The sequence below is a fragment of the Schistocerca americana genome, chromosome 9, assembly GCF_021461395.2.
Source record: "Schistocerca americana isolate TAMUIC-IGC-003095 chromosome 9, iqSchAmer2.1, whole genome shotgun sequence".
In the NCBI taxonomy this organism is placed as follows: Eukaryota; Metazoa; Arthropoda; class Insecta; order Orthoptera; family Acrididae; genus Schistocerca; species Schistocerca americana.
Window position 1 is genome coordinate 75,021,704 of NC_060127.1, and position 14,498 is coordinate 75,036,201.

Below are 14,498 nucleotides of genomic sequence, written 5' to 3' on the forward strand. Positions count from 1 at the left end.
CAAGTACAATTTGGGGAAATTTTGTGAACAAGCACGGACATTATTTCTTCCACATTTCTGCCAGTGTATACTGTAGACGTTCAGAATGAAAATTCTAGAGATGTTTAAGGTGTACCCCTATCTTGTTGTCAAGAACTTGAAACAATGCAATGACGCTATCGTGCGCTTATTGTTAATAAACTTATCTTTCATTGGAATTTTAGCTGAAATGTGCAAAAACAGATGGAGGAATATTCGGGACTCGTATCAGAGAAATAAACGAGAAAGAAAGCTTGGAACAGGTTCATATGCCTCAGCAAAACCAAGAAAATGGGTTCTGCTTGATCACTTGGCTTTAAGAAACCTACATTTCGTGGCATTTTAAATGAAATTATTAAGAGCATGTGGAGAAATATTAGTAACTATGGTTCAAATGGCTCTGAGCACTATGGGACTGAACATCTGTGGTCATCAGTCTCCTAGAACTTAGAACTACTTAAACCTAACTAACCTAAGGACATCACACACATCCATGCCCGAGGCAGAATTCGAACCTGCGACCGTAGTAATCGCGCGGTTCCGGACTGAGCGCCTGAACCGCTAGACCACCGCGGCCGGCAAATATTAGTAACTCATACCGGAGAAATATATGACATAAAATGGTTTCATTAGGTCCAAATGTCAGCGAAACAAAACAAATGCATTCTCTATCGTGTGATGACCACACGATTCTCGTTGCGCGTCGACAGAACTGGCGGCTAGTCGCGACGCTCCCGGAGATATATGAGCCCAAATCTCGGAAACGGAGATCGATATCATTCTGATCTCAACTTTAAAAACAATTTCGATATGTTAGCTTCTTTTCATCGGCAACGATGTATGACCTAACGTGAACCATACGTGAAGTAGCCAGCGACCACATTTTTCACTGTACACAATTCAAATTTTATGCAGTAGGTCGCTTGTAAATTAAGTATCGGAATAACTGTGACGAATATCGGAAAAATATACACCTCATTATCAAGCTGTGATGTGAAACTGTAAGATACGCAAACATCAATTTTTTGTGCCTTTTACTTTCCTCACAATTGATAGAGAAGTAATGTACAGCGAAAAAAACACGCAAAACCGGAAGAGATACTTTTCAATTTTTTAAAGTAAAAGGAGAATCTATATCGAAAAACTAACTCTGGGAGCCGATGTAACTTTGTTGCATTAACATACAGTATTTTTTACAGCAAGAAAATCGGAATTCTTATTTTTCTTATGTATTTGGATCCGCCGCCGCCGACCGGAGCTTGGGAAACAGCGACGACTCCAGTCGTGTTGCGGCCGTGTCACCGTCTGCCATGGTGGGGAAAGAGGAGGGGGCAGCGTCGCAGTCGCAGCCAACTGTCGCGTCTTGCACAACGTAACTTTAACAGCGGCCACTCGCGAGCGCGGCTGAAACGGAACTGTGTAGTTCCGCAGCTCCTCACGCTGACCACGGGACCACGGAGCTCTTCGTCTTAAAATATACTTAATGTAGCATATCTTACGCATAGACTACTCAGTTTGTACATTTTGCTTATTTTTTTCATAGTTCCACACAATTTCTTCCTGTTTTCTCGATAGATCTGTGTTCAGGTTTTCAAGGCCTATCAGCTGTGCCAATTTATAACTAAATCTGAGGGGGGTGCGATGGGGAGGTTTCCTTGTCAGTAATATGGAGCACCTGACACTATCACATGTGCAACAAGGTGGTGGTGGAGTGATGTTCTGAGGTGGCCTTATATCGGGCCACCGTTCACCTCTCTACACCTACATCCACATAGATTCTCCGCAAGCCACCGTTCGGTGCGTGGCGGAGGGTACCCTGTATCGTTACTAGTCCTATCCTTTCCTGTTTCACAAATAGACTATCTGTATGCCTCCATATGAGCCCTAATTTCTCGAATCATATCTTCGTGGTCCTTACGCTCAATGTATGATGGCGGCAGTAGAGTCGTTCGGGAGTCAGTTTCAAATGCCAGTTCTCTAAATTTTCTCAGTAGTATTTCTCAAAAACAATGTCACCTTCCCTCCAGGGACGTACATTTGAGTTCCCGAAGCATGTCCGTAGCACTTATGTGTTGTGTTGTTCCAACCCAACAACTCCCTTACGATTGCTTCCATGTATTTCTTCAATCTTACCACTCGATCAGTGATCAAGAATAAGTCTCACCAGCGTTCTACCTGTGGTCTCCTTCGCAGGTGAACCACTCTTTCCTAAAATTCTCCCAATAAACCGAAGTCGACCATTCGCCTTCGCTACCACAATTCTCAAACGTTCATTCCATTTCACGTGGCCTTGCAAGGTTACCCACAGATATTTAAACGACTGCACTGTGTGAAGCAGGACACTAAAGTGCGCGTCATTTATGTTGGCGGCCGAGTTTAGGTTCGTTCTGCGCATCTGACGTCACAAAACACAGTCAGCCAATGAACAGAGAACGACGTTGCCAGAGCTCGACTGCAGTGCAGAGCATGGACGAGTGTCTTCAGTTTTCGAAACATTCAGTCATAAATAAAGTAATAGAACAAAAGCAATGACTTGATAGCATTCTTTTATAGAAAGTTTGGAAAAAGCATTCTTTATACCAATTGATTCATATTCTATTAATTAATTAAACCAAACAAGCAATAAGACTCCTAATTCAGGCGATAGCAAGGAAAGGTGTTTGTATCAATCTCACGAACCGCTTTTTCGCAATAAAGAAAAGCGGTAATTGTTTATTTCCTATTGTACTTCGACGAAGCGTGAGTGATTCATAGTCATACCAACAGTGTTTGTCAGTATTTTGCGTGACGTGTTATAGTCCTCATGGCGTCATGTAGTCAGACGAGGTGGGTTAGCGTAGCGGTAAAGATGTTGCGCTGCTACGCGAAAGGTTATAAGTTCAAACCTTGTGCGGTGCTTAACATTTTCATTACTTAAAAACAATATCGAAGTGCCTTACTTCACGAGTTATATTCGTTTGAACGCAATATTTTGAAATTTCTGGTGCTTTGTCTCTTTATTAACCCTTTCGCTGCTGCAGACACGTGCTCGCCGCATTCCGCGCTGTGCGCTATTTTGTCATCACTGCACTACTCGCCTGTGCAGACACACGGTGTTCCCACTGCTTTCACACACTTATCATTCGACTTCACAAAAACAATTTGGCCCAAAAATTTGATTTTTACACGTCTTCTTGACTGATACCTTCCCCCCATAAAATAAAGCCAAACGCGTCCGGTGTAAATAATACTTTTATTACAGTCGCGAAAGACGGAATATTTCTCAATATTACATACGACATCTATGTGGTACTTAAATGAGCTATTGTTATACAGTAAATTTTGTATGAAATTTAGGTATCTTGTCCACATTTCATTCTCAACATTGTGGCAACTAAAATCGACCATACGGAAAGTATACTCTATGGACTTTTACCTCTGCAAACTCTTCAAAATTTCGTGCAATGGTTTACTATATTTAGTGCTGCATAATAACTGCGTTGAACATCGAAACAAAATTAAGTCATTTATGGGGGAAAGGTATCAGTCAAGAAGATGTGTAAAAATCTAATTTTTGGGCCAAATAGTTTTTGTGGAATCGATTGATAAGAGTGTCAAAGCATTCGGAACACGATGTGTCTGCACAGGCGAGCAGTGCAGTGACAAAATCGCGCACAGCGCGGAATGCAGGGAGCACGTCTTTGTAGCAGCGAAAGGGTTAATGCGGCCGTGGTGGCTTTACTTTATGAACTGCGCGCTCCCCCCTAAACGTAACTATGCTATACTATGGCGCTGCTTCTATTGGCGCGTGCGTCGTTTGCAACTGGCAACGCAGCAATCTCCTGCGTCTGGGCGGGCATGCGCGAGCCGCCAAGATAAAAGAATTGAACTATAGTAACACTGTATCCGAAAATTACTGGTTTGTTCTTGCTACTCATCCGCCTTAAATTACATTTTTCCACATTTAGAGCTAGCTGCCATTCAGCACACCTATTGGAAATTTTGTCTAGGTCGTCTTATATCTTTCTACAGTCACGCAACTTCGACACCATACCCTACACGACAGCATCACCAGCAAACAACCGCATATTGCTGCCCACCCTGTCCGCCAAATCATTTATGTGTATATAGAGAACAACAGCAATCCTATCACACTTCCCAGGGGTACACCTGACGGTACCCTTGTCTCTGATGAACTCTCGTCGTCGAGGGAAACATACTGGGTTCTGTTACTCAATAAGTCCTCCAGCCACTCACACATCACACATCAGTGACCGTAGCCCACATACTCGCACCTTCATTAACAGCCTGCAATGGGGGGCTGCTTTCCGGAAATCTAGATATATGGAATCTGCCTGTTGTCCTTCATCATAGGTCACAGTATATGATGTGACATGCTTCGCTTGCTGTGGGGAATCTCACTGCTCTACGATACAGGGACGAGATTCTACAACCAATACTGGTACCTTACAGTCAACATTTTGGTGACAATTTCATCTCGATGGATGATAAGTCGTGTGCTCAGTTTACAACCATGAATATGTTTCTTCAGCATGCTAGGATCACCGGAATCGGTGTACTATAAGAATTCACTATAGTAAACTCTATGATATTCCAAACCTTTGTTGAGCTGTGTTATCATGTAGACTAATTTTAATATCTTCAGACTTATTTCAAAAGTTCAAACCAATATGTGAACGAAATTCAGATTCAAAACGAAATATCTCAAAAAGTGTTTGGTTGAGGAAATATATTTATTCAAAGATTTTCTTGTTTTCTGTGCTCTTGTAAAAGTGTTGCTTGTTTTAAAGTGCGTTACGTCTGCAAGCATGGCTCTGAGCACTATGGGACTTAACATCTGAGGCCATCAGTCCCCTAGAACTTAGAACTACTTAAACCTAACCAACCTAAGGACACCACACAACACCCAGTCATCACGAGGCAGAGAAAATCCCTGACCCCGCCGGGAATCGAACCCGGGAACCCGGGCGCGGGAAGCGAGAACGCTACCGCACGACCACGAGCTGCGGACTCTCTGCATGCATGACGTTGCTAAACGATTGGGAGCTAATACTAAAATTCATATAGTGTAGGGTTAACATAGGCAATCAGAAGTATGGTAGGATCCCATACCAAGATTTCCTAAGATACATTTGAGACACATTTGGGACTGTGAATGGAAACGTTATAGAGCTATCGCTATAGTGAAGTATAGATACACCTATATACACTTGCGTTGCACTGCCATACTAGACGAATCGTAGAATGAAGGTTTCTCGTAACAGTATTAAAATTCTATCAAGGATGCATTAGACAACATCTGCGCCATATTTGGGGGTTGGAGTCGCCATACTGTTAATGAGGGGCAGCGAGAGTACATGACGCGCACTATTCTCGCCTGCCAGCGAAGCAAACACGCAGCGGACGTCCTGCAGATCTACGAATACCGTCAACGTCTGCAGACTACTGTTCGTCTTCCGGACTGTGTTTCTGTAACGCCACACCGCAGACAGGATGCGCTAAGTCTCAGGCGGCATCACTACTACGTAAGCAGTACTACGTCACGACGACCGCTTCCATCGGATTCATCGCTGCCTCGACGGCGAATGTTCATCAGAGACAAGGGTATCACAGGAAGTGTCCCAGGGAACAGTGGTAGCACTGCTGTTGTTCTATGTACACGTAAACGATTTGGTGGAGAGGGTGGGCAGCAACGTGCGGTTGTTAGCTGATAATGGTGTGGTGTGCGGTAAGGTGTCGAAGGAAGATACAAGACGACTTAGCGAAAATTTCTAATTGGTGTGAGGAATGGCAGCTAGATCTAAATGTAGAAAAATTTAAGTTAATGTGGATGAGTAGGATAAACAAACCTGTTTTTTTTTTGGTCATCAGTCTACTGACTGGTTTGACGTGGCCCGCCACGAATTCCTTTCCTGTGATAACCTCTTCATCTCAGAGTAGCACTTGCAACCTACGTCCTCAATTACTTGCTTGACGTATTCCAATCTCTGTCTTCCTCTACAGTTTTTGCCCTCTACAGCTCCCTCTAGTACCATGGAAGTCATTCCCTCATGTCTCAGCAGATGTCCTATCATCCTGTCCCTTCTCCTTATCAGTGTTTTCCACATACTCCTTCCCTCTCCGATTCTGCGTAGAACCTCCTCATTCCTTACCTTATCAGTCCACCTAATGTTCAACATTCGTCTATAGCACCACATCTCAAATGATTCGATTCTCTTCTGTTCCGGATTTCCCACAGTCCATGTTTCACTACCATACAATGCTGTACTCCAGACGTACATCCTCAGAAATTTCTTCCTCAAATTAAGGCCGGTATTTGATATTAGTAGACTTCTCTTGGCCAGAAATGCCTTTTTTGCCATAGCGAGTCTGCTTTTGATGTCCTCCTTGCTCCGTCCGTCATTGGTTATTTTACTGCCTAGGTAGCAGAATTCCTTAGCTTCATTGACTTCGTGACCATCAATCCTAATGTTAAGTTTCTCGCTGTTCTCATTTCTACTACTTCTCATTACCTTCGTCTTTCTCCGATTTACTCTCAAACCATTCTGTGTACTCATTAGACTGTTCATTCCGTTCAGCAGATCATTTAATTCTTCTTCACTTTCACTCAGGATAGCAATGTCATCAGCGAATCGTATCATTGATATCCTTTCACCTTGTATTTTAATTCCACTCCTGAACCTTTCTTTTATTTCCATCATTGCTTCCTCGATGTACAGATTGAAGAGTAGAGGCGAAAGGCTACAGCCTTGTCTTACGCCCTTCGTAATACGAGCACTTCGTTCTTGATCGTCCACTCTTATTATTCCCTCTTGGTTGTTGTACATATTGTATATGACTCGTCTCTCCCTATAGCTTACCCCTACTTTTTTCAGAATCTCGAACAGCTTGCACCATTTTATATTGTCGAACGCTTTTTCCAGGTCGACAAATCCTATTAAAGTGTCTTGATTTTTCTTTAGCCTTACTTCCATTATTAGCCGTAACGTCAGAATTGCCTCTCTCGTCCCTTTACTTTTCCTAAAGCCAAACTGATCGTCACCTAGCGCATTCTCAATTATCTTTTCCATTCTTCTGTATATTATTCTTGTAAGCAACTTCGATTCATGAGCTGTAGAGCTGATTGTGCAATAATTCTCGCACTTGTCATCTCTTGCCGTCTTCGGAATTGTGTGGATGATGCTTTTCCGAAAGTCAGATGGTATATCGCCAGACTCATATATTCTACACACCAACGTGAATAGTTTTGTTGCCACTTCCCCCAATGATTTTAGAAATTCTGATGGAATGTTATCTATCCCTTCTGCCTTATTTGACCGTAAGTCCTCCAAAGCTCTTTTAAATTCCGATTCTAATACTGGATCCCCTATCTCTTCTAAATCGACTCCTGTTTCTTCTTCTATCACATCAGACAAATCTTCACACTCATAGAGGCTTTCAATGTATTCTTACCACCTATCTGCTCTCTCCTCTGCATTTAACAGTGGAATTCCCGTTGCACTCTTAATGTTACCACGTTGCTTTTAATGTCACCAAAGGTTGTTTTGACTTTGCTGTATGCTGAGTCTGTCCTTCCGCCAATCATATCTTTTTCGATGTCTTCACAGTTTTCCTGCAGCCATTTCGTCTTAGCTTCCCTGCACTTCCTATTTATTTCATTCCTCAGCGACTTGTATTTCTGTATTCCTGATTTTCCCGGAACATGTTTGTACTTCCTTCTTTCATCAATCAACTGAAGTATTTCTTCTGTTACCCATGGTTTCTTCGCAGCTACCTTCTTTGTACCTATGTTTTCCTTCCCAACTTCTGTGATGGCCGTTTTTAGAGATGTCCATTCCTCTTCAACAGTACTGCCTACTGCGCTATTCCTTATTGCTGTATCTATAGCGTTAGAGAACTTCAAACGTATCTCGTCATTCCTTAGTACTTCCGTATCCCAATTGTTTGCGTATTGATTCTTCCTGACTAATGTCTTGAACTTCAGCCTACTCTTCATCACTTCTATATTGTGATCTGAGTCTATATCTGCTCCTGGGTACGCCTTACAATCCAGTATCTGATTTCGGAATCTCTGTCTGACCATGATGTAATCTAATTGACATCTTCCCGTATCTCCCGGCCTTTTCCAAGTATACCTCCTCCTCTTGTGATTCTTGAACGGGGTATTCGCTATTACTAGCTGAAACTTGTTACAGAACTCAATTCGTCTTTCTCCTCTTTCATTCCTTGTCCCAAGCCCATATTCTCCTGTAACCTTTTCTTCTACTCCTTCTCCTACAACTGCATTCCAGTCGCCCATGACTATTAGATTTTCGTCCCCCTTTACATACTGCATTACCCTTTCAATATCCTCATACACTTTCTCTATCTGTTCATCTTCAGCTTGCGACGTCGGCATGTATACCTGAACTATCGTTGTCGGTGTTGGTCTGCTGTCGATTCTGATTAGAACAACCCAGTCACTGAACTGTTCACAGTTACACACCCTCTGCCCTACCTTCCTATTCATAACGAATCCTACACCTGTTATACCATTTTCTGCTGCTGTTGATATTACCCGATACTCATCTGACCAGCAAGCCTTGTCTTCCTTCCACGTCACTTCACTGACCCCTACTATATCAAACGTCAAAACGCAGAAGTAACGCCACCTCAAGTGGGAGACACATGAGCACCCGCCCTATAGTTCTGGTCTCTCCCATGCGATTATCAAGCCTTTGATCCCTTAGAAAGGGTATCAAAGGGTCGACGATTCTCATCGTACGAGGGTGTGGAGCAGGCAATCAAGGACTTCCTCCCGCTGCAGGACATGGTGTTTTATCAGACGGATATCTTCAGCTTATTGCTTCAGTGGAATGATTGCCTCAATGCCCATGGCTATCTTGCCTGACTGGCATATCTCTTATGGTCTGTATGCTGTGTGGAAACTTCTTCATCGCTCCTTATACAATAAACATGAAATGGAGACCTTATCAAATGCAAATGAAGATATACTGATCAGTCAGAACACTACAACCACCGACCTGCCATCGATATAAACCTGTCCAGGCAATGACAGCATCATCTGGAGAGGGATGACTGCTAGCCAGATACGTGAACGGTAGTAGTAGGACAACCTATGTATGGCCCCACTCTGCACTGTTGCCAAATATATTTAAGATGGCCAGGGTGGCCGAGCGGCTCTGGGCGCTACAGTGTGGAACCGCATAACAGCTACGGTCGCAGGTTCGAATCCTGCCTCAGGCATGGATGTGTGTGATGTCCTTAGGTTAGTTAGGTTTAAGTAGGTCTAAGTTCTAGGGGAATGATGACCACGGCAGTTAAGTCCCATAGTGCTCAGAGCTATTTGAACCATTTTGGATCCGCCATCTTAAATAAATTTGGCATCAATGGAGAGTGGGACTGTACATAGGTTGTCCTACTACTCACAGTGTATTCAGTATCAGTGAGCGTGCTGTCCGTTTGTAGCACGGTGAAGCCGTGTGGTCTATCTCTTTTTGACCGAGGGTAGACTGTGATGGGTGGAGTTTCGGCACAAGCAGTTCAGTAACTGCAAGTCTGGTGTTCTAGAGCTGCTGTGGTGAGCATCTTGAACATGTAGCGTCCACAAGTCATAGAGTTGCGTGGCCACCCCTTACTACAGATGTCGGACATCGTTGGCTGGGCAAACTGGTAAAACAGGACAGGCAACAAACTGTGGTGGAATCAACATCAGACTTTAATGCTGGGTAGAGTGCAATTGTGTCTGAACACACAGTGCACTGAATGCTCCTAACGATGGTACTCCACAGCCAACGACGTATGTAAAGACCCCCCAACATGCCGATCGAAAACATCTGGGATATGGTTGAATGTGCCTTGAGAGCTCCCCGCGATTTATCGGTTCAAAAATGGTTCAAATGGCTCTAAGCACTGTGGGACTTAACGTCTGAGGTCATCAGTCCCCTAGAGTTAGAACAACTTAGACCTAACTAACCTAAGGACAACACACACATCCGTGCCAGAGGCAGGATTCGAACCTAGAACCGCAGCAGCAGCGCTGTTCCAGACTGAAGCGCCTAGAACCGCTCGGCCACAACGGCAGGCAATTTATCGGAATTAGGTGACTTCTGTCTGCAGATGTGGTGTCAAAACCCTCTAGCGACCTACCAAGGTCTCATTGCTTCCGTGCCATGATGCGTTGCCAAAGGTGGACATACCGGCTATTACGTATGTGGTCATAATGTTATGGTAGATCAATGTATGTACCACACGACTTCGACATATGAGTAGTCTTTTGTTGGCAGAGCCTTATGCTTCATCAGTTAAAAAGTTAATGCCAACAAGAAAGTTCTGGCTGATAAGTGTTTTTGCTATGCAGTGAGATTCACATTTGAAATCGTCATTTACTGAAGTTGGCTTACCTGGATTTTATAAACATTCGCCTGCCAGGTTTGAAAAGAATCGGGAATTTGCATATGGAACTATTTTCACGTTTGGAAGTGGTATTCGATATGGCAGTTTTTGTCAAATGTGAAAGCAAATAAACCTCGTGTTGGATCCGAGTTTTCAGACGTTAACCTGGGATCGGTTTTGAAAGTAATTATTGCGAATACGTTTTCTCCACACGTAGGTACGATAGTAGCAGAAGAGAGACGTCAAGTCTCAGGAAAAAAACATTAATATTATCGAAACTGTATGTCGGGCCCAGACTCGAACTCAGCACCTTTGCCTTTCGCTGGCAAATGCTCTACCAACTGAGCTATACGAGCACGACGGGTGGACCGTCCTCGCGGTTTCACAGGAGAATCTCCGTGAAGTCTGCAAGTTAGGAGATGAGGTGCTGCCGGAAGTGAAGCTTTGAAGGACGGATAGGGAGTCCTGCTTGTAATATCGTTGTTGGCTGGTTGCTTGGTTTGCAGATTAAAGGGACTAAACTGTATGCTTATCAGTCCCTTTTTCCTTAATCCAACAGGTCTCAGGGCTCTGAGCACTATGGGACTTAACATCTATGGTCATCAGTCCCCTAGAACTTAGAACTACTTAAACCAACTAACCTAAGGACATCACACACATCCATGCCCGATGCAGGATTCGAACCTGCGACCGTAGCAGTCGCGCGGCTCCGGACTGAGCGCCTAGAACCGCTAGACCACCGCGGCCGGCAAGGCGAGAGAGAGACAGACAGTGAGAAGACGAACATCAAGTCTAATAAACAGCACCAGAAAGAGCGAGGATGAGTAATAAATGGAGGTAGGGTGAGGGCTTGGGAGGTAAGGCCAGGCGCCTACACTTGGAATGAGAGATAAAAAAAAACCTCTCGAATAAAACTTAAGAATTGATTAGCCGTTGAGGCATTGTCACCTGATACCATGGGTAGTACGTCAGGAAGTTGAAGAGTCCGCCTCAGGGCGGCTAGATTGGGACAGTCCAACGAGACGTGCACTACAAAGCACTCCGTCTTCAGGGCACAAGTGGCCCATTGGGGCCATCCGACCGCCTTATCATCCGACGCGGATAGGAGGGGCGTGTGGTCAGCACACCGCTCTCCCGGTCGTTATGATGGTTTTCTTTGACCGGAGCCGCTACTATTCGGTCGAGTAGCTCCTCAATTGGCATCACGATTCTGAGCGCACCCCGAAAAATGGCAACAGCGCATGGCGGCCCGGACGGTCATCCATCCAAGTGCCGACCACGCCCGACAGCGCTTAACTTCGGTAACCTGATGGGAACCGGTGTTTCCACCGAGGCAAGGCCGCTGCCTAGACGCGCACTACGGTCGATCGAAAACCGTCGTTCTTGTACATTTTCTGAGCAAATTTGTGTTTCTATGAAAACTGAATCCGAAGTGCTCCTCTCTTTTCGCAACACGCCTAGACTTGAACCTATTTTGCTTGGCCCATGTCAGCTTTCGAGGTTACACCAATGATGTGGAGGTGTAGAGGAATAAATAAAATTCCTTAAAAATGTCCTGCTCCTTTCTGAACAAACTTCGTGTGTTTATGTGTATGTTGTGTAGTGGCAGCGATGAATAGTAACACGCAATGAGCGGTGTGTGGTGTCACCGCCAGACACCACACTTGCTAGGTGGTAGCTTTAAATCGGCCGCGGTCCATTAGTACATGCCGGACCCGCGTGTCGCCACTTCAGTGATCGCAGACCGAGCGCCACCACACGGCAGGTCTCGAGAGACGTACTAGCACTCGCCCCAGTTGTACGGACGACGTAGCTTGCGATGCACACTGACGAAGCCTCGCTCATTTGCAGAGCAGATAGTTAGAATAGCCTTCAGCTAAGTCAATGGCTACGACCTAGCAAGGCGCCATTAGCAGTATATTGTCTGAAACTAGAGAGTCTCACTTGTATCGTCAATAGCGATGTACCAAGGATGGATTAAAGTTAAGTATTCCAGAAGCTACGTACTTTTCTTTATAGCATTCATTACGTATCCTGTTCAGACCTCACGCCATCCTGCGTGAACTTATAGCGTGTACACTCCTGGAAATGGAAAAAAGAACACATTGACACCGGTGTGTCAGACCCACCATACTTGCTCCGGACACTGCGAGAGGGCTGTACAAACAATGATCACACACACGGCACAGCGGACACACCAGGAACCGCGGTGTTGGCCGTCGAATGGCGCTAGCTGCGCAGCATTTGTGCACCGCCGCCGTCAGTGTCAGCCCGTTTGCCGTGGCATACGGAGCTCCATCGCAGTCTTTAACACTGGTAGCATGCCGCGACAGCGTGGACGTGAACCGTATGTGCAGTTGACGGACTTTGAGCGAGGGCGTATAGTGGGCATGCGGGAGGCCGGGTGGACGTACCGCCGAATTGCTCAACACGTGGGGCGTGAGGTCTCCACAGTACATCGATGTTGTCGCCAGTGGTCGGCGGAAGGTGCACGTGCCCGTCGACCTGGGACCGGACCGCAGCGACGCACGGATGCACGCCAAGACCGTAGGATCCTACGCAGTGCCGTAGGGGACCGCACCGCCACTTCCCAGCAAATTAGGGACACTGTTGCTCCTGGGGTATCGGCGAGGACCATTCGCAACCGTCTCCATGAAGCTGGGCTACGGTCCCGCACACCGTTAGGCCGTCTTCCGTTCACGCCCCAACATCGTGCAGCCCGCCTCCAGTGGTGTCGCGACAGGCGTGAATGGAGGGACGAATGGAGACGTGTCGTCTTCAGCGATGAGAGTCGCTTCTGCCTTGGCGCCAATGATGGTCGTATGCGTGTTTGGCGCCGTGCAGGTGAGCGCCACAATCAGGACTGCATACGACCGAGGCACACAGGCCCAACACCCGGCATCATGGTGTGGGGAGCGATCTCCTACACTGGCCGTACACCACTGGTGATCGTCGAGGGGACACTGAATAGTGCACGGTACATCCAAACCGTCATCGAACCCATCGTTCTACCATTCCTAGACCGGCAAGGGAACTTGCTGTTCCAACAGGACAATGCACGTCCGCATGTATCCCGTGCCACCCAACGTGCTCTAGAAGGTGTAAGTCAACTACCCTGGCCAGCAAGATCTCCGGATCTGTCCCCCATTGAGCATGTTTGGGACTGGATGAAGCGTCGTCTCACGCTGTCTGCACGTCCAGCACGAACGCTGGTCCATCTGAGGCGCCAGGTGGAAATGGCATGGCAAGCCGTTCCACAGGACTACATCCAGCATCTCTACGATCGTCTCCATGGGAGAATAGCAGCCTGCATTGCTGCGAAAGGTGGATATACACTGTACTAGTGCCGACATTGTGCATGCTCTGTTGCCTGTGTCTATGTGCCTGTGGTTCTGTGAGTGTGATCATGTGATGTATCTGACCCCAGGAATGTGTCAATAAAGTTTCCCCTTCCTGGGACAATGAATTCACGGTGTTCTTATTTCAATTTCCAGGAATGTATTTCGGTCTCCTCAAACCACACTGTGTCGGCACTTCTGTCGACACATCACGGTGTGTTGTAGTGTGGTGTGTGGCTACTCACGTCTCCTCGTCCAGACCCAGCGCTGAGTCTGCGCAGCTGAGACAACGTGCGGCGCGCTCGGGCACCGAACCGGGGACCGCCCCCGGCTGCGCCTGCGGCCATGACCATCCGCCCCCGGGGGCGGACTGGGCGGGAGGCGGCTCCTCTGCGTCTGCGGCCCCCGGCGTCGCGACGCGCGGCGACAGCGAGCAACACCTGTCCGGCACACACACGCACACAGCACGCCGTCAGCGGGGACTGGCTCCAGTTACAGCAGGTAAACAAACGCATCCAGTACACCGATCAAACACAAACATGAAGATGAAACTCACGTATTTAATATTCAGAGTTTTTCTGTAGGACTAAAAAGTATAAAATAATTTCTCGTAGCCGGCCGCGGTGGCCGAGCAGTTCTAGGCTCTTCAGTCCCGAACCGCGCTGCTACTACGGTCGCAGGTTCGAATCCTGCCTTGGGCATGGATGTGTGTGATGTCCTTGGGTTAGTTAGGTTTAAGTAGTTCTA

At 46.3% G+C, this 14,498-nt stretch overlaps 1 protein-coding gene and 1 pseudogene across 1 annotated transcript in view; both read right to left on the minus strand.

The window, feature by feature from the left end:
* Positions 1-14,498, minus strand: part of LOC124550664 — a 197,975-nt gene that overhangs the window by 160,372 nt on the left and 23,105 nt on the right. Inside the window, exon 2 of the mRNA XM_047125388.1 lies at positions 13,997-14,191. Within this exon, the coding sequence (XP_046981344.1) occupies positions 13,997-14,191 (195 nt within the window). The remainder of the gene's footprint in view (positions 1-13,996; positions 14,192-14,498) is intronic.
* Positions 11,643-11,760, minus strand: LOC124551573 (annotated as a pseudogene).